The sequence below is a fragment of the Cibotium barometz genome, chromosome 9 (assembly GCF_041138505.1).
Source record: "Cibotium barometz isolate CiBa-2024 chromosome 9, ASM4113850v1, whole genome shotgun sequence".
NCBI classification, from domain to species: domain Eukaryota; kingdom Viridiplantae; phylum Streptophyta; class Polypodiopsida; order Cyatheales; family Cibotiaceae; genus Cibotium; species Cibotium barometz.
This window is the reverse complement of record NC_141054.1, coordinates 56,137,280-56,160,635: the sequence shown is the minus strand read 5'-3', so window position 1 is coordinate 56,160,635 and position 23,356 is coordinate 56,137,280. Positions and strand designations below refer to the sequence as shown.

Here is a 23,356-nt window from a genome sequence, read left to right as displayed (position 1 = left end):
TCCACATTTGGGTGTCTTTACGATGTAAATCAGAATCTGTATACTTTTCAAGAGCATGCTTTTGCAATGTTGTATCACCCATTTTTCCAAAAGGATTATCCATTTTAAACTCACAATAATACTTGTATCACCCATTTTTCCAAATGGATTATCCATTTTAAACTCACAATAATACTTGTATCACCCATTTTTCCAAATGGATTATCATGATGCAAGTTACTTACATTCATGTTGGGAATGAGACATGCCAAAAATAGCTAAAAGTGTTTTTTTTTGGGTTTTTTTAATCCTTCCTTTTGTCGACCAATGTTGGGAATGAGCCATGCAAGTTCATTACGTTCATGTTGGGAATGAGACATGCCAAAAGCAACTAAAAGAGTTTTTTGTTTTTTTAATCCTTCTTTGGTCGACCAATGTTGGAACCGCTTCTAGCCTCCTCCATGAATATATTCATATAGCAAAAATAATAATATTTAATGATTTCATTCATAGATGATCAATTCTTGGTTATATTTTCTATATAAAATTTAAAAATTTATACATAACCACAAATAGTAATGGTATTTAACAAAGTAATAATATGATGCAAGTTAAAATACCTAAATTATTTTTTATAAAGAATAACATTAGAAACAAAAAAGAACTATGTCACTAACGTGACAAAAATCTTGCTCAAACTTCTTGACTCCAAAAGTGTGGCTCAAGGCCCAAATATATACCTCTAAATTTAAAAAAACTATTACAATACTCACCACCATTAGTGTAATATAATATTATTAGTATAAAATAGTCACCATTAGTGCAGTATAATATTAATAGTATAAATTAATTCTTGAGCAATAAACAAGCTTAAATCTTTTTTTTTCACTAACATTAACTCAACTCATCTACTGTAATCTTTAACTACAATAAAATTATAAATTGTAATCATTAATAAGAATACAACATGACGCTTGTTCTAGTGGTTAAAGGGGGTGGCTTGTAACTTGGAGGTACCAGGTTCGATCCTCAGCTAGACACTCGATTGTTACCTTGCCCTCACTTTGTAGAGGATATGAGGGGTCCTCACGGAGTATGTTGCTCCCTTCTAGTAGTCGCCAAATTTAAAAAGAAAAGAAAAGAATACAACATGACTTAACTCTATTACGATATAATAGTCACAACATAATAATTAAAAACTCTAAAAAATAAAACAATTCAATCTTTAATTTAAGAGCTTAGAAACATAAGTGGAAAAAAGTAAAAAAAACATGTACCTGGAGGTCTATAAGGTGGACATGCAACTTGTAAACCGTTGACTAGCAATGATTTGAGGGGTGTGTAGGTTGTAACGCAACAAGGCATGAAAGAGCACTGAGCAGATGCCAAAGATTAGGTTAAAGTTAGGTAGTGTTGAGACAGAGCTGGACATGGGAGGGAGGTCGATGTGGCGGACGGAGCTTGGAGGTCAATAGATGTGTGAAAAACGATCAGACTGTTGGAGTTAGGACCTCGGGGACTGGAGTTGTGGAAACTTGAGTCTTGGTCCTTGGACTATGGATAATGGAACTTGAGCTGGAGATGGAGGTTGGAGGTTGGAGTGAATGCCTACGTCGGTCAAACAAATGGATGAATTGTGATGGTAGTTTCCTCCACACTCTTTCAGCTTGAATTGGACGACTATGAACAATGAATTGTGATGGTAGTTTCCTCCACACTCTTTCAGCTTGAAGTTGGACGACTATGAACAATGAATTGTGATGGTAGTTTCCTCCACACTCTTTTAGCTTGAAGTTGGAGCTTGGAGCATTGGACTGTAGAGTCGTAGAGACTCAAAGAGATGCATCATGCAGCCTACAGGATACGATGAGGGAGCTTGGACTCTGGATAGTAGAGAGTCGAGACTAGAGGGAAACTTGCGTTGGAATTTGGAGCATGGAGGGAAAGCACTTTGAGGAAGCTAACGTCCTTTGCCTATTAAATAATTTGCTCTCAAATGAATGTTAGAGGAGAGGTTAATGATTAAAACATTAACTTATTAAAGGATGCCAATAAACGCTATCAAGAGAGAATCTTGTCATAAGTGTAACCTAAACCTAAATTGCCATCACTTTTCTCCTTCGAAATTCATATTTAAGCTTTCAACAACAGCAATGTAACCTAAACTTAAAGTGCTGTCACCTGTCTCTTTCAAAATTCATATTTAAGCTTTCGACAACAATTAGCATTTTATATCTTATCTATAATATTTTGTATTATGTATAGTTTATTAGATTTGTTATATATAGTTATGTATGAAGATTAATTAGATTAAATTCAGAAACCATGTCCTTGGTCTCTTGTCAACCAAATTTTTGCTTGGAGTTTCTTTTGAATCCGACATACCAGAGTGAAGCCTTCAAATTTCAAGCCTGCCTGGAATAGCTCCCGGACGTCGACGCCGTGTGTAGCCGGCACTATGGCTCGTGACTTTGTATATGTGGCCGGCAAGACGGGCGGACAAAAGCATTTTTGGGAGTCATCGAGGAGCGGGATTGCGCAGCAGGTGAGAGAGAGAGAGAGAGAGAGAGAGAGAGAGAAAGGAGCCAGCCCTACTACGAGTCTACGAGTAAGTAAAATTCTACTGACTCCCACCCCTGTGTTGCATCTTCTTCTTTTCTTGCTCTGTGCGCGCCCCTTTCTCCCCATCTTCTTTTGGCACCATAGTTGCCGCTGCCCGGTCACCCACAGCAGGGTCGTCACGTTTTCATCGTATATATATATATATACACGCGCTCACACACACACCACCAACAACACGCCCTCCCTGTTGCGCCGCCCAGACCCCTTCTTCTTTACGTGCTGGCCTCCTTCAGACACCCTCTCTTCCCTCCCTCTTCTCTTTCCTCCTCTCTCTTCTCTCTCATCGCCGCCGGATACACGAGGTGTAATCGAAGATCCCCATCACCCCTGCTGCCCTTCGTCTCCCCCCTTTTTATCTCACCACAGAAGCTACGACAACGACACGCTGCGACAACGACACCGTATCCGCAGCTCTGCTCCATTTTCACGTCACCCGGAGAGCTCCACCTCCGACAGCCTCACCACGAACAAGCCTTGACTGCGGTGGCGGCGGCGGCGGCGGCACCGTCCACCCTACGTCACACACATCAACAGCACGGTACGGCCATTTCTCCCCCCTTGTTGTCTCTTTGCAAGCTCGCCTTCATGTTTACTTAGTATTGACAGCAGCGAAGCTCTGTATCGCCGGGCCAGCCACCTACGCGGGCGGCCCACCTCCGCTGGCTTGTGTAAATACGATATTGTTGCTCCGTCGTAGCCACAACAGCCGTAAATCCGTCTCCTGGTACGTTCCATCGAACACCCTTCCTATCTCTAAACGGATCTCGAGCTTCGGTCAACGTAGATCATGGACGGTGCTGCCGTCCCGTTGCATTTCTTTGCATTTCCCGTTCAGCATTCCGCCAGGCTTGCAGGGGTTTCGATTCACCGGCTAGCTCTCCAGCCATGCGTCCGCCTCCCTTCGCCGTCGTAAAGCAGCTCCGACACCTTCGCCCCAGACCCTCCGGCATCATTCCTCAAAACAGCAACGTGCCATTCCATCAGATCTGCCTCGCCACTCCGTTGCGTTTGTGAAGCTGCAACCTGCAGTAAATGTGTGTCAACCTGTTGGAAAAATGTGCTGCAAGTAGATCCACCTATCGTGTCACCTTAGCTCGGCGTTTAACCTCTCGTATCTAAGTTTCAAGGACAACACTATCTCCTTTCAACAGTGTGCCCAAGTATATGAGCTCACTCGACTTGCCATTTTCAAGACCAGAATAGTACGCCCCCCCATAAGACGCCCCACTGCATGATAGATGTAAGTGCATTGCGTAAGAAGCAGGGTACAGCCGTCCATGCTAGCCAGTGGTGAGCCATGAAACAGAATGCTGTTGAACCCCATCCTGTGCAGCAGCTTTTTCTGTTGAAGGGAATAAGCTGTCACCGGCAGCCGTTCATGACCATTGCAATGTTGCAACAGGTGACACTTCTAGCAAGCTGATTGGAGAAGGTGAAACAGTTGATGTTTCTATAAAGTCAGTTGGACAACATGCACCACCTTGCAATTTTCCAAGAATTCGTATGGGTTCTTGAATATATATATTTAGAACACAGCTGAGACCTCGCGCGGCTGAAGTTTACAGATGGTATTTTGACCATCTCTTTTATACAAAGAATCCTCCGCTATCGCTTGAGCTCAACCCCTGATCTCCTTATTACATCATACCTCTAGTTCTGTCCAGTGGTATACCTATCAATTCAGTCAGGCAAAAGGCATCCTCAACACTATGCATGTACTTATTTTACTTAGTAACTCTCGACATGACAAGACCTTTGAATGTCACATGCATCACTCCTGGACATGACTATGTGCTAGGGCTAAACAGGCTAAACGGAAGGGCCCTAACATGAGCCCTATGAAAGGGAGGAATATCACATGCATCATCCCTCAATTGCACCTGTTATGTCTGCTGGGGCAAGTGTGTGAAAAGGGCAAGGTCATTGAGTGAACAAAGAGGTAGGAATGTGCTAAGGCCTGTGATGGGCTATTTCGGTGTCCGGAGGCACAGGCCCATTGAGAGTGATAGTCTGGGACCCGTGTGCCTGCAGGTTTGGGACATGTTTTAGGGTTCATCTGCAACCCATAGGCAGCACACTAGCACTGGCCAGGCACCCAAGGGTTGGCCAATGGCCGGGCATGTGAAAGGGGCTTTGGGGTGCCCAAAGAAGGAAAAACCCCATCATTTTGGTCCCTTATTGTTGCCCAAGCGATGGGTTACCAGTAAAAAGGGGAATGCCCTGTCTGAGCCCTCAGCCTTTTGTGAGCAGAAAACATCAGACAATTGGAGTGCAGAACCAGCCAAAAACTCAACAAAACAATGAACATCTCCAGGGCCTTAAATTTTACAGAGATATTTGCATCTTGGAGGCCCAATAACATTCCTTAATAACCCTTTGCATTCCAAGTTTTGCACATCTCGAATCACGCAAGATTGCTATCAGGTTGCAACTTGATCAAGATTGTCAACAAACATGCATACATGTATCTACCCTGCAGCTCACGATTTGCACATATTTCACCTGTGCTATTAAGTAATTTCTCTCTCCTCCCTTTTTCCCTCCTCTCCATTTCTTTCTTCTCCTTTTCCTTCCAATATATGAACTACAGGCATCTTCAGACATGTTGATGCAAGAAAGGAAAGGGATTACTCTTGAGGGGGCTTCTCCATGATGCCCATGACTCCTTAGTTGGAGGACATAGAGGCATCAACAGTACCCTCGAGAAATTAGAACGGTCCTTTTATTGGCCAAAAATGAGGCGTGATGTATATTCACATGTTCAAGCCTGTAAGATTTGTCAAAAGTAAAGGTTCCACATACAAAGAAGGCTGGGTTACTTCAACCTTTACCTATCCCCGGTGGACCTTTCATCGATATATCTATGGACTTTGTAGGGCCTCTACCAACATCCACGGGATCCTGTAACACTCAATGTTTCACCATTGTGGATCGCTTCAGTAAATTCTGCATGCTCATCCCATGCAAGCATACGGCCACAGCTGAGGGCGTAGCCCGTCTTTTTCTCAAACATTGGTACCCAATTCGTGGTTTGCCTAGCACCATCACCTCAAATCGAGATTCCAAGTTTACCTCGCATTTCTGGAGGGCATTATTCGAAAACTTTGAAACTGAGTTACAATTATCTAGTACATTTCATCCACAGACAGACGGTCAGACATAAATTTATAACCAGTTGGCCTTTGATGTTCTCAAGTCATATTGTCATAACCAGCAGTCCAAATGGGAACATTATCTTACATTGGTCCAAGCTACGATACTCATTCATCTAATGTCGGACGGACTTCATATGAAGCAGCCTTTGGTCGCCATTTCTCTTCTCTTTTGACGAGATTGGTGTCTCCATCTCTAGAGGCTAATAAAACCACGGAAGCATTTTCTGAAATCATCGAGTCTGTCAAAGACCGCTTGACCAAAGCACGGGAAGCCTATAGCAGACAGGCAAATAAGTCAAGACGAGATGTCCACTTCAAGGAAGGGGATTGGGTCTATCTGCATATCATGAAACAAAGATTGAAACAAGTGAGCAAACGTTGTCCCAAGCTTTCATTCCGTAGTTTTGGACCTTTCCCAATAGTTAAAAAGTTAAGTGATGTCTCCATGAAGTTGAAATTGCCTAACAATTGGACGATACATGATGTTTTTCATGTTTCTTGGCTAAAACCGTATGTTGGACCAGAAGTGTTTGATGTTTCAGATGAATAGCAGCCAAACGTGGTAGACGAAGCCGAAGTCATGGAGCCTGAGCAGATCTTTCTTCATCGTTGGGAGCATGGTTCCAATCGACGGATACGTCAGTTCTATACAAAGTTCCGTGATCGAGGTACCCACAAAGTCTTATGGCTAGATGAGGAGTTCTTTCAAGAGTACCCCCAAGTATTAGCGGACTACTTGGAAGCCATGAACGTGCCACAAAGCTAAGCAGGAGGGAATGTCACATGCACTCTGCACTGTAGTGCATGGTGACAAGCTGGCTCATCATCATCAGTGCAACATTGTACAATATTAGTTTCTTTTAGGATGATATTTATCGTACGCCGTGACCCCATTGTAATCCTCAGTCCTCCAGGATAAGCCAGGCACGAGCTACGTAGGTCATTCTCAGCCTTAGATAGTCAGTCAGTCAGTCAAAGTCCCTTAACCCACTTGAAGAAACGCATTCATGCATATAGAGTCAGTAGAAACCTTAGGGTTTGCATTAGAAAGCACTCTGCATATTGCATATCATTCATCCATTGCAGAACCCCTCAGATATCATCTAGTATTTATTAGAATATTTATTATAATTTATCTGGTATTTTTTCCACAATTTTCAGCATTTATACGCCATTTATCAATCGTGTAGCATTTATTATGCAGTCGGCTAGCATCTAGTGCCAACTGACCAGCATCAAGGTAGTATAAATAGGAGTGCTTTGCTCATTCATTCATTCATCTCATATCTCAGCAATCAACCTCAAGTGTTTCAGCGTTTCAATCTTCAGCCCATAGATCACTTCAGCCACCTGTGTTCTGGAGAAGCGTGTCATCCTACAACCCTAGGAGCATCAACGCATGTGCATCCAGCCCTCCATCAACAAAATGCAGCAATCTACAACATTCAGCCATTAGTAAACCTTGCGTTTTCTGCATAGAAACAGTTTTCAACATTCATCTCTTCATCGTTTTGCTACAGCCACTTGGTGAAAGGAAAACTCAGCATTCATATTCATTTACAACATTCATACATAACCTAGAACAGTCCCAAATAGCCCCTATCTCAGCCTCAGATTTGCAGCCTTCCTTCATTCCATTGGGAAGAGTGCATAGGCTCAAGATTGGACATCATTGGTGTTTCTACAGCCGTGTACAGTTCAGCCCGACTCTTGGTCTTCAGAGATCTTGCATTTCCACTGGGCACTTGGCATGGTTTAAAGCCACTTAAGTGCTTGGTGGTCTGTTTTTACTGTGAAGACCTGTCCATAAAGAAAAGGCTTTCAATGTTTGAGCGCTGTGATCACACCCAAAAGCTCTTTGTCATAAACCGAATAATTCTTTTCGGCGACATCCAACTTTCTATTGTAGTATGCCACGGGTCTATTGTCTTGTTGGAGAACTGCACCTATGGCTACATTGCTTGCATCGGTAATGACCTTGAAAGGTTCATCCCAAGATGCTAACTTCAATACAGGCTCTTCTGAGGCAGCTTTCTGGAGTGCACGGAATGCATCAAGTGCCTTGCCTGGGACTGAGACTTTTTGTTTACGAGTCTTCACCCTCTTGAGCAAGTCGGTGAGAGGTGCTGCAAGGTTGGAAAACTGATGAACATGGGTGCTGTAGGCTTGACAAAGACCTACAAAAGAACGGATTTCTTGGGCGGTTTGAGGGATGTCCCAATCGAAGATTTCCGGAATCTTTGATGGATCCAATCTAATTCCATCGGAACCGATGATATAGCCCAAGTATTGAACTTCCTTAATACCGAAGATAGACTTTTTGGTGTTTATGTAGAGTCCATTATCTCGCAAAAGTTGCAAGACTTTCTCCACATCTTTCTCATGCTGCTCCACAATGGCTGAGAATACAAGTATGTCATCAAGAAAGATGAAGATACACTTACCACTGAGGACTGCGAAAATCCTGGGCATCATTTTATTGAAGGTTGCGAGTGCATTTCTAAGCCCAAAAGGCATGACTACGAACTCGTAGTGACCACACTCTGTCCGGAAAGTTGTTTTTGGAATGTCAGCTTCGAAAATGCGGACCTTAGGGTAACCACTCTTTAGGTCGATCTTAGTGCAAAATTTTGCACCGTCTAAACGCTCCAAAATGTACTCAATCCCTTGCATAGGAAACTTATTCTTAATGGTGAGTTTATTTAATGCCCTGTAGTCTACACAAAGGCGTGCAGACTTGTCCTTCTTTTGGACAAATAGGATAGGTGCAGCAAATGGCGAGGAAGAAGGCCGAACGAATCCGGCTCGGAGGAGCTCAGATAACTGTCTTTCTAGCTCGCCCTATAAAGTCTTGGAAAGACGATAGGGAAACTTGCTAGGAGGTTATGATCCAGGGACCAAATCAATATGATGGTCCTTAGGACGGGATGGAGGGAGACTGGGCAGAAGATCGTCCCTAAGCATAATGTCCCGATGTTGGAAAGGAGGTCTGCTAACTGTGGGATTGAAGATGAGATGGATGCTACCGATGAGGTAGAGGCTGTTTAAGCACGAACATAAAGTAGTGCTCCTTCTGCTCCCTTGTTTGCGGATAGCTCGTTGGGCCTGAAGGTGCAAAATCAATGGGATGCCGAAAATGCTTCTATCTCCACGAATCATGACGGGCACAGGAAAACCTTTACAGATAGTAAAAGTGTCCTGTCCCCAATCGGGAATAGGCTCATATTGGCGAAACCATTGGATTCCTAAGATCATGTCACACCCCAAAAGAGGTGAGACAATGAAATCTCGTTGGAATGAGGCCTTCTGAACTTCAAAGGCAAATTGCTGTGCCTTCTGAGGAATGTGGGTGTGGAGACCAGGTGTGAATCCGTCCACATCCAGATGATAGGGTACTAATGTGCAGCTCATCTTGTTAGCCAACTGGGGAGAGATGGCGTCTTCAGAACTGCCCATGTTGAATAGGACTACAAACTGTCGGCCCTTGGCAGAGCCATAAGCTCGGATGAGGCTTTTCTGTGCAACGTCGTTCTCACCCTCCTGCTTAGGATCAAATACCACGGATGGCATAGGATGCATAGAAGTAAAAGCTGAACTGCATTGGTGGTAGTAGGCGGGGTTGGAGGAGCTGGAGATGCTGTGGCAATTGTGGCAGAAGGTGCTTTGGAGGCTTGCTCCGCTTACCATTTGTGGCAATCCTTCCTACCATGCCCTATGGTATGACAGAAAAAGCATTTGTTTTTTGACTGGTATTTCCTTTGCTCCTCTGGAGGAAGATAACCTCCAGTGATGCCTGCTTTAGCCTTTTCCTGAGGGGTTTTCTTAGGCTTGGATTCTTTATTCTTCTTACTCCCTGAACTAGAGCTATTGCTGTCGTCCTTCTTAGCATCTTTAGAAGATGCATTACCTTTCCTTGGCTGCGTAGTAGATTGCTGCTGTTGGGGTTTGGTAGTGGACTGTGATGACTGTTTGGGCTTGTCTCCATTCATCTTCATTTCTTCATTTTGAGCAAGAGTCAAAGCCTGGTCATATTTACTGGGTTCAAAGTTGCGAATTGTGAACCGGATGTTGGAATCCAATCCATGAATGAATTGATCCATCTTGGCCTGCTCAGATAGCCCGAACTATTGTGCTAAAGTGATAACTTTTTCGGAAAACTGAAGCATTGGAGACTCGTTCTGTCTGAGTCCATAGAACTCATTTGCCAGACCGGTCATATACTGGGGCGGGAGAAATCTGGTCTTCAGGTCATGAACAAATGTATCCCAGCTAAAAACTGTGATACTTGTGGTCTGGTCTGTATGAAGATTAGACCAATGTTGCCACCAAGTGACTGCCTCGTGGGGAGCCGCTACGGGGACTCTATCCTGAGGATCTGTGATCCTAGCTAATGGAAAATGAGCAGTAAATTGATGAATAAACTGATTAATTGCTAAATGATCACACTTACCATCATACTTACTAAAATTTGGTTGACTTCGAATGAAGGTAGTTGATGGTGCGGACTGCTGGCTGGTGGCACCTGAGGCTAGGGAAGCTGAAGAGAGGTGCTGGTATCTAAGATGCATAGCCTTCTTTTCCCGTTGGTGCTTGATTAAACATACATTCTCGATCGAGCTCTCGTTGGTGTTCCCGAGCGGCGAGTTCAGCCTGATGCCGGTCTTCTTCGATCTTGCGTGGGCTTTCTCATAGTCCCGTCTATCTGCTTTTTCTTGTTGTTTTCGTGCTTCTGCTTTTGCTTTTTCTTCTCTCCATATGGCCTCGTCTTGTCTTCTTTGTTGTTCCATCTGAAAGAAGAGGGAGATGTAGTCGGGGGCTGTTGGAGGCGGAGGAGGATGTGCTGTTGTTGCCTCCAAGTGTTGGAGACGCTCCATGAGAAGCTGGTTTTGAGCTCTAAGTAGAGCTATGGTGTCTGCGGTAGTCGGAAGAGTAAGGTCTCCTTTGGGGGAGACTTCTTCCGGCTGATGGGTACTCTCCTCTGTAGACATGATGCTAAAGTCCGTGGTCGTGCCGGAACGCAATCTGACCATCCAAGGATGCCTCACGCTAGGATACCGTGTGTGGACAAGCTGAATTTGATACCAATGTAACATGCAGCGGAAGTATTCGTAATTGAGGATCCTGTCACACAAATGCTCACACCGTCTTCTGTATCTTGAGTTTTGCGAGTTTAGCAATCCACTTTAAGACTTCAAACTTTAAGAGATTTGAGAGAGAGAGAGAGATGGAAACTGTACACTGTATGGGGTCCCGAATTACCCACTGAAGGGCCCCCTATCCCGTTACCAGAATAGTATTTGCTTTATTACTTTGAAGAGACTGACGGTGTGATTGACGATAAGCCAAACGCAAGATCTTTGAAGGCCAAGAGTTGGGCTGAACTGTACACGGCTGTAGAAACACCAATGATGTCCAATCTCGAGCCTATACACTCTTCCCAATGGAATGAAGTAAGGCTGCAAATCTGAGGCTGAGATAGGGGCTGTTGGGGATTGTTCTAGGCTGTGTATGAATGCTGTAAATGAATATGAATGTTGAGTTTTACTTTCACCAAGTGGCTGTAGTAACAAAACGATGAAGAGATGAATGTTGAAAACTGTTTGTATGCAAAAAACGCAAGGTTTACTGATGGCTGAATGCTTTAGACTGCTGCGTTTTGTTGATGGAGGGCTGGATGCACATGCGTTGATGCTCCTAGGGCTGTAGGATGACACGCTTCTCCAAAACGCAGGTGGCTGAAGTGATCTATGGGCTGAAGACTGAACGTTGAAGCGCTTGAGGCTGATTGCTGAGATATGAGATGAATGAATGAATGAGAAAAGCACTCCTATTTATACTACCCTGATGCTGGTCAGTTGGCACTAGATGCTGGCCGACTGCATAATAAATGCTACACGACTGATAAATGGTGTATAAATGCTGGAAATTGTGGGAAAAATACTAGATAAATCCTAATAAATATTCTAATAAATACTAGATGATATCTGAGGGGTTCTGCAATGGTCTAGATGCAATGGATGAATGATATGCAATATGCAGAATGCTTTCTAATGCAAACCCTAAGGTTTCTACTGACTCTATATGCATGCATGCGTCTCTTCAAGTGGGTTAAGGGACTTGGACTAACTGACTGATTGTCTAATGCTGAGAATGACCTACGTAGCTCGTGCCTGACTTATCCTGGACTGAGGATTACAATGGGGTCACGGCGTACGACAAATATCATCCTAAAAGGAACTAATATTGTACAATGTTGCACTGATGATGATGAGCTAGCTTGTCACCATGCACTACAGTGCAGAGTGCATGTGACATACTCTTGGGGCAAACATTGACTACTAGTGTAGTCAAGCATGGCCAGCTCATTTTCTGGTCTAGAGCTGTCATGTGCATGAAAGATGCCATGGACATTCTCAGGTGCTGATCCAGAAGAGGCAGCCAAATAAAAAGTATGAACCAGATAGAGCTAGGACTTGGAGCACAAGGTGTAGTATTTGGACTGGAGAACGACAAGGATGCACTGTCGGCTGCATGGCAGAGCTGTTGGCTGAACCAGATAAGACTCCAGGAGCTGTCGGCTGAGGTGGCTGCATGCATATCTATGTTTATAGATTTTATGATTATTTTTGTCCAGTAGGTTGGCCGACTGCTGGTCGGCCAGCACTCCAAGAAATCCAAGAGGGTATGAAAGGCCAAGGGGCTCATTGTGTAGATTCATTCACTCCTTTATGGAGTGGATCCTTAGGGTCCCAGATAGGGACATATTTTGGTGATGTTCACCTTTTCCAAGAGGGCAGCCAAGGGCTGTAGATTAGGAGTGCCTTTTTGTACTATATAAATATACTGAATTTCTAGGATCTCTCTCTCTCTCTGCTCTCTCTTCATGTTTGCGTTTTGCATCAGATTGTTTCCAGGAGTGTTTAGGGCTGAAAGAAGACCCCTAGAGCTTCCGCGTGTTACATTGGTATCAGAGCATCAAGCTCAGCAAAGCTAAACACTGATTCAGTCCCATATGATGGTGTACAGGTCCAAGGTATAGGAAAGTACACGGATACGAAGCCCAAGGCAAGGAACACAGAATCGGGAAGAGCTCCCAGGAGTCCCAGGAGGTTTGTTGGTGGTGTTCCACAAAGCCAGAGGGAATGGCAGTCCTGCGAGCCAGATAGGTTCTCGAGCAACGGTCCCAAGGGAGGTTTATCCTCCAAGGGGTGATGTGAGAGTGCCAGACTCATTTCTCAGGAATGAAGACCAAAACAGTGTTCAGAGTCAGGGCAGGAATGGATTGTGGACTAGATGGAAGAGATGGATCTTATTCTGAGACAGTGGTTTTGGAGACCAGGCTGGGCATTTAGAGAAAAGGGTTGCCAGGGATGGATGAATGACAGAGGGACTTCAGGAAAAGATTGGGATGATGACAGTCATCCAAGAACAGGTTGGAATCCCGTCTTCAAGTGTAGCAGAGGGGGATGTCATGTGCATGAAAGATGCCATGGACATTTCTCAGGTGCTGGTCCAGAAGAGGCAGCCAGATAAAGAGTACGAACCAGATAGAGCTAGGACTTGGAGCACAAGGTGGAGTGTTGGATTGGAGAATGGACTTGGCCCTGTCGGCTGCATGGCAGAACTGTCGGTTGAAACAGATAAGACTCTAGGAGCTGTCAACTGAGGCGGCTGCAGGCGCAGATGCGTTTATAGATTTTATGATTATTTTGGCCAGTGGGCTGGCCGACTGCTGGTCAGCCCCAGCACTCCAAGTAGTCCAAGAGGCTATAAAAGGCCAAGGATGCTCATTAAGTAGATCATTCAACTCTCTAGGAGTTGGGTCCTTAGGGGTCCCAGTTAGGGATAGATTTTGGTGATGTTCACCTTTTCCAAGAGGGCAGCCAAGGGCTGTAGATTAGGAGTACCTTTTTGTACCATATTAATATACTGAATTTCCAGCATATCTCTCTCTCTCTCTACTCTCTCTTCATATCTGCGTTTTGCATCAGCATGTTTCCAGGAGTGTTTAGGGCTGAAAGAAGACCCTGAGAGCTTCCGTGTGTTACAAGAGCAGACAAGCGTCAAGAGGATGTGCAAACAACCACCCAGAAGAACAAGCTATGGATAAGTTTGTTTATGGGCAAGTCAAACTTTGGAGTATCACAATTTGTGATTGCACAATTTATGGTGGCTATGTCCACGTTGGGATACTCGAGAGTGATAGCTTCTGCGCTTATGCCATTGGCACAGTTGGTGAGATTATGGTTGATATGCCACTGATGGATGACAGGTTGTGTGACAACCACATGTGGATTACTAGAGTATGGCATAGTTATAGTGTCGGCTCATATAGTCGGGTTCACACTATGGACCGACCTTGTATGTTTTAGTAGGAGAGTACTTTCCCTTATAGTATGTACTCTTATCTTTATGATATACTAGATTGAGAGAAGAATATAGAAAAAAAATCAGCCATCCATCTCTCGTGTCTTGCTCTCTCGTGTGTGTGTGGTTGCTTGTAAGGAACTCAAACTCTCCTAGGTCCAAAAAGAAGTGATGTACCACTTGGTGGCAGGGAGAACCGGGGGAGCTATTATCTACTGCTCTAGGGTGATGTTGATGCCCACCTAGCATGCGTTGTGGTGCCTTTGGGATTCGTGGTCAAGTGTCAACTAGCTACCAAGACAAGGTGGAGAAAGGTCTCACCCAAATGCCATACAACTTGCTCTAGCTGATATTCGCCTCGACTCCTCAATTGCCGAGGCAAAGCTGAGATTCCCTTCCATACCGGAAAGGTAACCGGTGGTAGCGTCCACAAACTTTACATCTAAGAGCTCCTCTAGGTTATTGATAGGGAGGTTCATGGCCTTTGTGACAAAGAGGAAAGGGAAGGGTGTTAGTGGGCAGTCCTGATGCACTGAGCGGGAGATGGGGAAGCACTCACCCCTCGTCTTCTGAATGAGTACTTGGCTTTGGGCATTCACCCTCCCAAATTGAGGACGTCAAAAACCCACCCACTGCGTGGTGGCCTCCAAGGTCCATTCATTTCTGTCATAGTCTTCTCGAAGTTTGGAAGGAGAGTGTTACATACTCCTATTGGAGCTGAGCCACTGTTGTTGCCTCCCAAAAGGTGAAGATGTTATCTAGGATGCTCCAACTCAGATAAAAACATGTTTGCATGCCATGAATAGATCACGGAAGGGGGATTGAACTTGACGGCTGATTGCTTCGGCAAGGATTTTGCGGGTGATGCCAAGGAGGGTGATGGGGCATCATTGGCGAACCTCAAGTAGGCCGTGAAGGTGGTGAACTCCATATCTATGGTAGTGTGGGACGGGCATAAATGTTGAGGCGGCTGTCCTTGTCTCCCTAGTAGAGAGTATGAACCAGAGCTTTGCCCTGAATGACGGTGCTAGAGTCCATCACATGGGGAAGAAGCTGACTGCTAATGGAAGGGCATGTTGTAGCTCTTCGCGACCAATTATCTTACCCATTAAACTACAGGTGACACCCACGCCGCATATGTTCCAAGATACGATCTGCATGTCCAAGGGAAGAGGATGCGGGCTTTTGAAGGCCTCTCCTCGGCTTGCGAGGTTTCGTATGCAGGCTTAGAGAACAAGTAGTTGCAATCCAACTGAAGCCTCAGGTGCTCCAGATGTGTGTTATGCGCATCGCTAGGTGGGACCACTCTGCACTGGCACAGTCCTTGTTGGCGTCGCTTGGGAGAACATCCTCGTGGTGAAAATACCTGTAAACTCCCCTCAGCTGCAAAGCTGAGGTGGAAGAAGATGAAGAGATGAACGTCCCTCACCTCCGCATCAAAGGCCTCAGGCTCTGTCCATTTATAGCTAATTGTTTCTGTGATGTGAAGGTTGCCCAAGAGCTGTGAAACTGGTGGCATAGTCCTGAAGGGTGCTCTCCACGGAGGTCTTGTCTCACTCCCTTTCAGGGACCATGCTTAAAGGGAAGGAGAACACCGTTGCTTCTACATCGTAAGGGTAGGGAAGAAGTTGGTGTAGGATGATGCAAGCTTGGAGGGGAGCCATCACATCACCTCCACGAATGAACTAAGGTTGGGGGATGCATATGAAGAAGGCATAATGCATCGGGTGCCCTGTGAGTTTAGGGGGGGCACTGGCGGTAGTGAGTGGTGAGACTGGGAAAGAAGCTATGAGACTGTCTCTACCGGGTTTGAAAACCTTTGGAAGGAGTGGCACACAATGGGTCGAGAAGGATTGGGAACAGTGTGGTGGAAGGTAGATGCCGGAGCGGCTCGGGCGTGGGGTCGATGATGAGGTTGAGACAGAGGAAGCAGGGGCTATGTGCTGATGTTGACTCCGGATGAAGAGAATCCAAGGTGCACTGGGCCCACAAGATCTGCTGAAGTGCTTCCATCTGGTAAAGTACACATGGATGCCCTGTATTGCAACAGGTCCCAGTGACATTGTCTTCATCGCAAGGGTGGCCAATATCAGGATGTGACCATTGTCGAAAGAGGGGCAGGCAGTTCCTGCATGCGGGCAGAAGGGTGAAAGGGGGCTGTAGGGGAGAGGGGGGGGATGCTTTGGAGGGCTGCTAGTGGATAGTATATGCACCTTATCCCAATCATACTTCCTGTACTCGGTCCATACATGTACATTACGTACAGTACTAATGTTTTTAACCACCTTGAATCAACATGTTTATTTCTTTCATCCTTTTTGTGTGTGCAGACCCAATATACAATGGACTCTCAAGCTGGAGAACACGGTTTTACACCTTATGTTGGAGAAGCAATCCTGAGTCCCAACCGGCAGATGATCATTGATTTTGTGAAAAACATTTTCACAGAGTACCCATCCTTTGCAAAGACTATCCAAAAGAGATACCTTGGTCCATCAGGGAGAATGGTAAGGTTTCAAGGCTTGTGCATTTTGGTACAAACTAGGTCTTCTTAGTTCAATTTTTTTTGTGAAATGTATTTTGCAGGCACTTCCTGTTATGTTCATGAGCACCTACTTGATAGGATCAAAAGGGCAAGTTGTTTTAGAAGACGAGGACAGGTTAATGTGGAAAGTTGAATGGATAGGCTACATGCAGTCAGGAAGGAGGCTTGCATTCACGCTTGGCTGGCCGGAATTTGTCTCGTTCCGGAACATCCAGGATGGGGATTTGCTTGTTCTTGAGATTGTGACCCCTGTCCATTTCAAGGTTCATGTTATCCCCATTGATGCTAGCTACGTAAAGCGTAGGAGTTTGGAATCGGTATGTATGCTATGATGACTTTTGGCATGCTTTGTCCCTTGATCATTTTTCCACTCATGCAATCATACTTGTCTCTGAGTATATAAGTATTCTGGTACTTATATTTGGGTATGCTATGGTTTTTTGCGTGATAAGGAGGGTGTTTCAGAAGGGTACATGGATATGTCCCCTTTATGTGGCACGGATCCACCGGAGATAGAAACTGATTGTGAAGAGGGCCCTGCCACCATTTCAAATACAAGTGTAGCCAGAAATAGCAGGGAGCAAAGGATGCACTTCCCTCTCCTCACATCAGCAGCAGAGAGCAAGGCAGCAAGAAGTAAGAGGACTATAAAAAGGAAGAATTCAGAAGGATATCCTTCTGATTCATTGGCATTGAAGTACACAAATGTGGGTACTGAGGGGGCACAAACTTCTGGGCTTGATCAGTTAGTTCAGGCATCCCTTTTCTCAAATAATGTGTCCACATCAATGTTTGGGCCTAGAAGTCCCATGCACGTGGCAGTTGAAGATAGGAATCCATCTTTGTATTCTGAGACTGCAGTCTCCACATCATTTTGGGCACCCTCACGAAGCACACCATCCATAGTAACAGCAAAACAAGTATTTAACAAGAAGCAGAAATATCAGGCTCACTACTGTCAATCTATCATGGAGCCATGCTCTCAATATGCTCTACATGGCTTTTGGTTTTGTATCAAGCACATACTGGAAGACTCTTCGGCCCCTTACAAGCAATGTGATTTTGTGGAAGGGTGCATGCAAGCAAGATGCACATTTCCAGTGTGTCTCCACCTGGCGGACACAAGGTAAGTGCGTACAAAATGCATGTTCTGATGATGATAGCTTTTAGTGTACTGTTGTGGTTTGGTGGGTAGGATATGATACAAGGCCTTCATATCTGTGCATCTTTACAGGTTCTGTCAGGTTCACAAAAAGGCTGGATTCTCTGCTTCTAAAGTATACTCCCCAGGATGGATGTTTGGAAACAGCCACTCTACATTGGGGACCTTCTCTTCACTTCTGATGGCAGCAGTGGTGGCTCACCAGCTCACAGACGAGGCTTATGTGCAGGTTTGCACTGATATGCAAACTCCTTGTACTGATCAGAGTCTGCAACCTGTAACTGATAGTGGAAGTAAAAGTCTTATACAACTTAATGCTTCTACCCGGATCACCAACCCTGGGGACACTCTAGCTGCTGCAGCAACCAAACTGGATCATCTTGGACTTGAATCTCAATCTGCAGCCATAGATAGTGCTTGTCCTGCTGCTTCAAGGGGCCATGGCGGGACCAATATAAGAGGTGAGGATGCATGCCACACAAATGGGAAAGAGAAACAGTTGCCTTCTGCAGGTGCATTGGAAGAAGCTGGTGGTTTCACAAGTGTAAGCAAGAGTAGTAAAAAGTTGAAAAATGCTGCAAGGAGAAGTATCCTAAGAGCTCATGAAATACAACCTCTTTTAGATGCTGGACCCTTGAATGCCACACAGATGGATCACATGTGGGCACCCTCAAAGTGGCAGCAGTCCTTTTTGATTAGTGCCAAGGAAAAGAGATTTGATAAGGTGGAGATCGTGCCTATGATAGACATGGGAGTGATGGACACTACAACAATGGGACTGAAGTGTGGTTCTGAAGTGGGTTTCAGGTTAGCTCACTATAACAAGAAGCACAAGGAGCTAGCAGTTGTGCGGAGTCAGGGTAAGCGCATTTGCTTTTCTAGATTTGTTGGTGTTCGGAAGCGTCCATGGGGTGCTTATGGTGCTGAGATTCGAACTCCTGAAGGAAAGAGGTTATGGCTAGGAACCTTCTCAACAGAAGAGGAAGCAGCACATGCTTATGATGTTGCTGCCCGCATGTACCGAGGAAAGAGTGCAGTGACCAACTTTGTGCATGGGGTTGAGCAATTTGCAGACAAGAGTGGGCCTTCGCAATGTGAGGGTAAGGCAATGCTTAAAGAGACCCCGAAAAAGAGGAGGTCTTCAACTGGCAAGAAGAAAGATGAAATTACATCATTAAAGCGGAGGCAACTCGACAACTATGCAGCTTCTGCTGTATCTGAAAGTGGGACCGATCTAACTGTTCCCTTGAAGAAGGAAGAATTAGAATACTCTAGAAATGAGTATCGCATTGGGGACAGAGATGTATCCATCTACTGTGGAGTAAACATGGCTGCAGAGATTGATGGCATGTCTGATCAAGAATTGGAAGAGACTTCACGATGCCTTCTCAGTTTGAGAGAAGAACCTCACTTGGATTTTGATCTGAGAGAGTCAAGTTCCCATGAGCTAGTAGAAGGTGATGCTACAGAAGCTCATTTGACGTTCTACAAAGAGGAATGGGATTCTAAGGAGAATCCGAGTAGCAGTTCATGTTTTGTTAAGAATGAAGCCCTTTTCAGTCATCAAGATGGTGCTGAGAGTATACAGTTGAAAGTGGCACCGAAGCAGCGGCGTGTCCGGACTTGTGTTCCGCGTAGTAGCCGGCATAAAAAGAAATTCAAAAGCTTATCATCAGCTGTGGCAGGAGTTCAAGAAGTCGAAGTCCAGCAGGATCACACCCCGGATATAGAGAATGAAGTAGGTTTTTTTGCTGAAGGTGAGTATCGAAGTCCACCACACCTTCACAAGCATTCTGTAGAACACAATGATGCAGATGGTGATGGCATGGAAAGCTTTCCTGCACGCAGATTGGCCAACAATAGAAATATTGAAGCAGGTGTCCATGACAGAAAGAGGAGAAAGAGAGAGGTGCTAGGCAGGTTGGATGCCATGGATGAGTCAGATCATCACAAAGGTATAAAAGCATCTAACCATGGTGAAGATAGCACAATCTCTATCTCTATAAGTACGGCGCCTATACAGGCAGGTTTGGTTCAGCAATCTTCTGGTGTTCAGGAGTCCTGTGAGGAAGAAAGTGAAGCCAAATGTTGTGTGAAACATGCCATATTGAAGGATCCTTACATCATAAGCTCTTCTCTCCAGTTGTTTCCAGTGAAAGAAGAGGTTTTTGACAAAGAGGAGGTTGGAGAAGTAGAGACACACATCCAGGCACCTGTTGATGATGCAGAACACCTAAAAGAAGATGAAAGTCTTAGTCAGTCTCACAAGGGTGTAAACCTTGGTGAAAATGCCCAGCATGGGCGGCTTTCCAGGCGTCATCGGAAACCGATGCCGTTATCTGCTGCTGTAAGAACCCGGCGCAGAAACACACTCTATGGATTTGATAGTGACTTCTACATAGAGTCTGAGTATTCCCGTGTTTACAAGACGACTTCCAGACAGCGTGCATTGCAGGATAAGCAGGACCAGAGAGATTCAAAAGAGAAGGAGAGAGCGTACCATCATGATAGTTCTCCTCAAAATGATTCAGAAGCTAAAGTAGAGCCTATACAGATGGTGAAATCTGTACAGAATGAGAAGAGTGCAAGCCCAAGTGGTTTGAGAGAGGTAAAAGGAGAAGTTTTGAGTGAAACTGACTGTGTAGGTGTTGAGCCTACTCCATGTGTAAGGTTCAAAATACGTGATGACAAGAGGCATGGAGAGGCGACAGCTGTTGTTCTTGATTCAAAAACACAGCATCCATCTTCGCAAGAGTCTGCATTAGATTCAGGTATCGACAATCTGGCCCTGACTGGCTTGAAGTGCGGAATTGCTGAAGGAGCTACATTGGAGTCCTGTGACAGTGACTTAGCAGAGCAACTCACAGTGCTTTCTGGAGCAACTGTTAGACCTTCAACCAAGAAAGACAGTCACTCTGCAGGCCCTGTAACCTCTGTACTGAAACAATCAAGCTCTCGGTGTCGGCCCAACTACAAAGGGGTTTACTTCACCCGACATAAATTTCAGTCCTTATACTATAACCCATCCACAAAAAAACACACATATCTCGGGACGTTCTGCACCGCTGAAGCTGCAGCTCATGCATATGATGAGATGGCAATCAGGCAGTTGGGAGATTCTGCTGAGCTCAACTTTCCGGCAGGCCAATCAGCTCTAGAGAACACTTGTGTGGCTTCTCTTCCACAGTTGTTGAAAGCAAGCGAAGCCTGATATGTTGGAGCTACTCAAATAGAGCCCTCCTTGATTGAAGAAGAGTCATCTGCCCATTCGACCGTGTATGGATACATTTAGGGTCTTTACACATCAGTTCCACAAGGAGGTTGTATTATTGTAGTATGTACAAAATGTGAAGTCAATGTATTGTTTAGTTCATGGCAGGTGGAAACTGATCTCTTAGTGTGCTGGTCAGTGATCTCCATCTTGGAGTAAGACCATGGCTCACTTTCGTAGTCTCACTTCAGAAGATTTTGAGTCTGACTTTTCAGATTGATATTGCTAGTTTGCGAGATTTTTGAGTACGGTTTTGTGCTGTACGAAACATATGGGTGATTTTGGATCCAAGCATAGCTAACCTAAAAGGCCCTATTATGAGCTAGGAATTTTCAAGAAGTTAATCATAACATAACCTACCGTTGAGAAGAGACTGGCGTTCTCCACAGGGGAGTGTGGAAGAGGCCCTGGCAGGAGGATGCAGAGACATATAACACACACACACACACACACACACCACCTCTTCCTCATGCAAGCCCAGCCGCCCATTTTGATGGGCACTAGAGATGCGATATGTGACCACACAATGCCAAATGACCCCGTGTGTGTAGCCAAAGATCTTTAATATTTCGTTAGTACAAGTGGGTGTTCAGACAATGCCGAGTGACTCCAAATGTGAGTGACGATCTGTAGACTTGCGCTTTTTTTTAATTTAAAAAAAAGTCGAAAGTTAAAAGTTTTCACTACATAAAAATCTTCATTATCACTTTATGTTTATATATAAACTAATCAAACTTTTTTTTAAACATAAAAAATCAAATCATGTATTTTGTTTATATGTACTAGTGAGCGGTGTTGCGGTATGTAAAAAACAAAGCTTGGATTAGGTACATCATCTAGTACAAATGTATCATCTAGTACCAATGGGCATGCAAGGGACCATGCATTTAACACTTAGAAAGGTGCTAGAGGTAGGGAAAAATCTAGTTCGAGTAAATGTACATGTGGACGTGGTTGGCATGATAGGCCGTCGTAAACAATAACAAGATTCATAGCCATCATTTGGTGTACGTGGTGGTAGAGGTTCTTATCCTTATGCTACAAGGAGATATGGATCTTAAGGTAGAGGTCATTGGCAACCACAACAACAAAATATGCATGGCATTGAGTGTCACTATTGTGGTAAACTTGGATATATGAAAAGAGATTGTTACAAAAAACAGAATGATCTTCATGGTGGCAGAGTGCAACATGGTAACTATGCATCATCGAGCAATGCGAGACATACAAATAATTTATTTACTATGAATCATGTGATGGGAACTATGATGTCACATAAGAGAGTAATGAACCATGGTATATGGATTCAGGTGCATCAAATCATATGACATGCTATGGAGAGTGGTTTGATAACATGATGCCTACACAATCTCACAGATATGTTGCTACGGGTGATGATACATAACATTCTATTACACATGTTGGTAGTGTACCATTGAGGATGCATGATGGCAGAGTGAACCATGTCTGAGGTGTTGTGTGTCATCTATTAACAAAAAGTTTGGCATTGATAAATGGTAGAACAAGGACTACATGTGAGATTCAATGAGCATGGTTGCTTTGTTAAGGACTTTAAGCATGGTTGTAAATTGCCAAAGGACAAAAAGAAGGAAGATTGTTTAAGCTAAATGTAAGCATACCAGATTTGAAGTCAGCCATGTTTTCTCACAGTCATGGGATAGTGCCACGCATGATATTTGGCACAAGAGGATTGTACATATACAAAAGATGAAATCTACGCAAACAAAGAGCATTGTTGGTGGTTTGCCAAGATTCAAGTATGATGGGAGCACACATGTATGTGATGCATGGCAGTTTGGGAAACAAGTAAGGTTGCCATTTTCCAAAGATGGCCAAATGAGTAGGAGACCACTTGAGATTGTGCATAGTGATATTTGGGGTCCTACTCAAACACAATAAATAAATGGTGTTGAGATATCGAGCTCAATTAATGCTGTGGATGGCAGACATTGATGACCCACCTGGGTGATAGCTTCCGCACTTATGCCACTGGCATGGTTGGTGAGATTATGGTTGATATGCCGCTATTGGATGACATGTTGTGTGATAGCCACTTTGGAGTACTAGAGTTATGACATAGTTATAGCACCAACTCATATAGTTGAGTTCATCCTATAGATCGACCACTGTATGTAGGAGAGTACTTTCCATATTGTATATACTCTTATATTTTAGTTATAGGGTTGTAAAGAAGAGCAGAAGGTAGAGAAAAAAATAAAGCCATCCATCGCTCG

The 23,356-nt window shown here is 44.5% G+C and overlaps 1 protein-coding gene across 2 annotated transcripts; it reads left to right on the top strand.

The window, feature by feature from the left end:
• Window positions 1-2,418: 2,418 nt before the first annotated feature.
• On the top strand, window positions 2,419-21,368 carry LOC147635733 (uncharacterized). Of its 2 annotated transcripts, none has more exons than XM_086803130.1 (5): window positions 2,419-2,524; window positions 16,454-16,630; window positions 16,710-16,985; window positions 17,121-17,794; window positions 17,903-21,368. In XM_086803130.1, exons 1-5 carry the CDS (start codon window positions 2,438-2,440, stop codon window positions 21,039-21,041), a joined length of 4,353 nt encoding a protein of 1,450 aa, XP_086659256.1. In that variant the 5' UTR covers window positions 2,419-2,437; the 3' UTR covers window positions 21,042-21,368. The 2 variants fall into 2 exon arrangements, with proteins under 2 accessions (XP_086659256.1, XP_086659257.1); XM_086803131.1 differs by having other exon boundaries at window positions 2,520-3,139.
• Window positions 21,369-23,356: the final 1,988 nt, after the last annotated feature.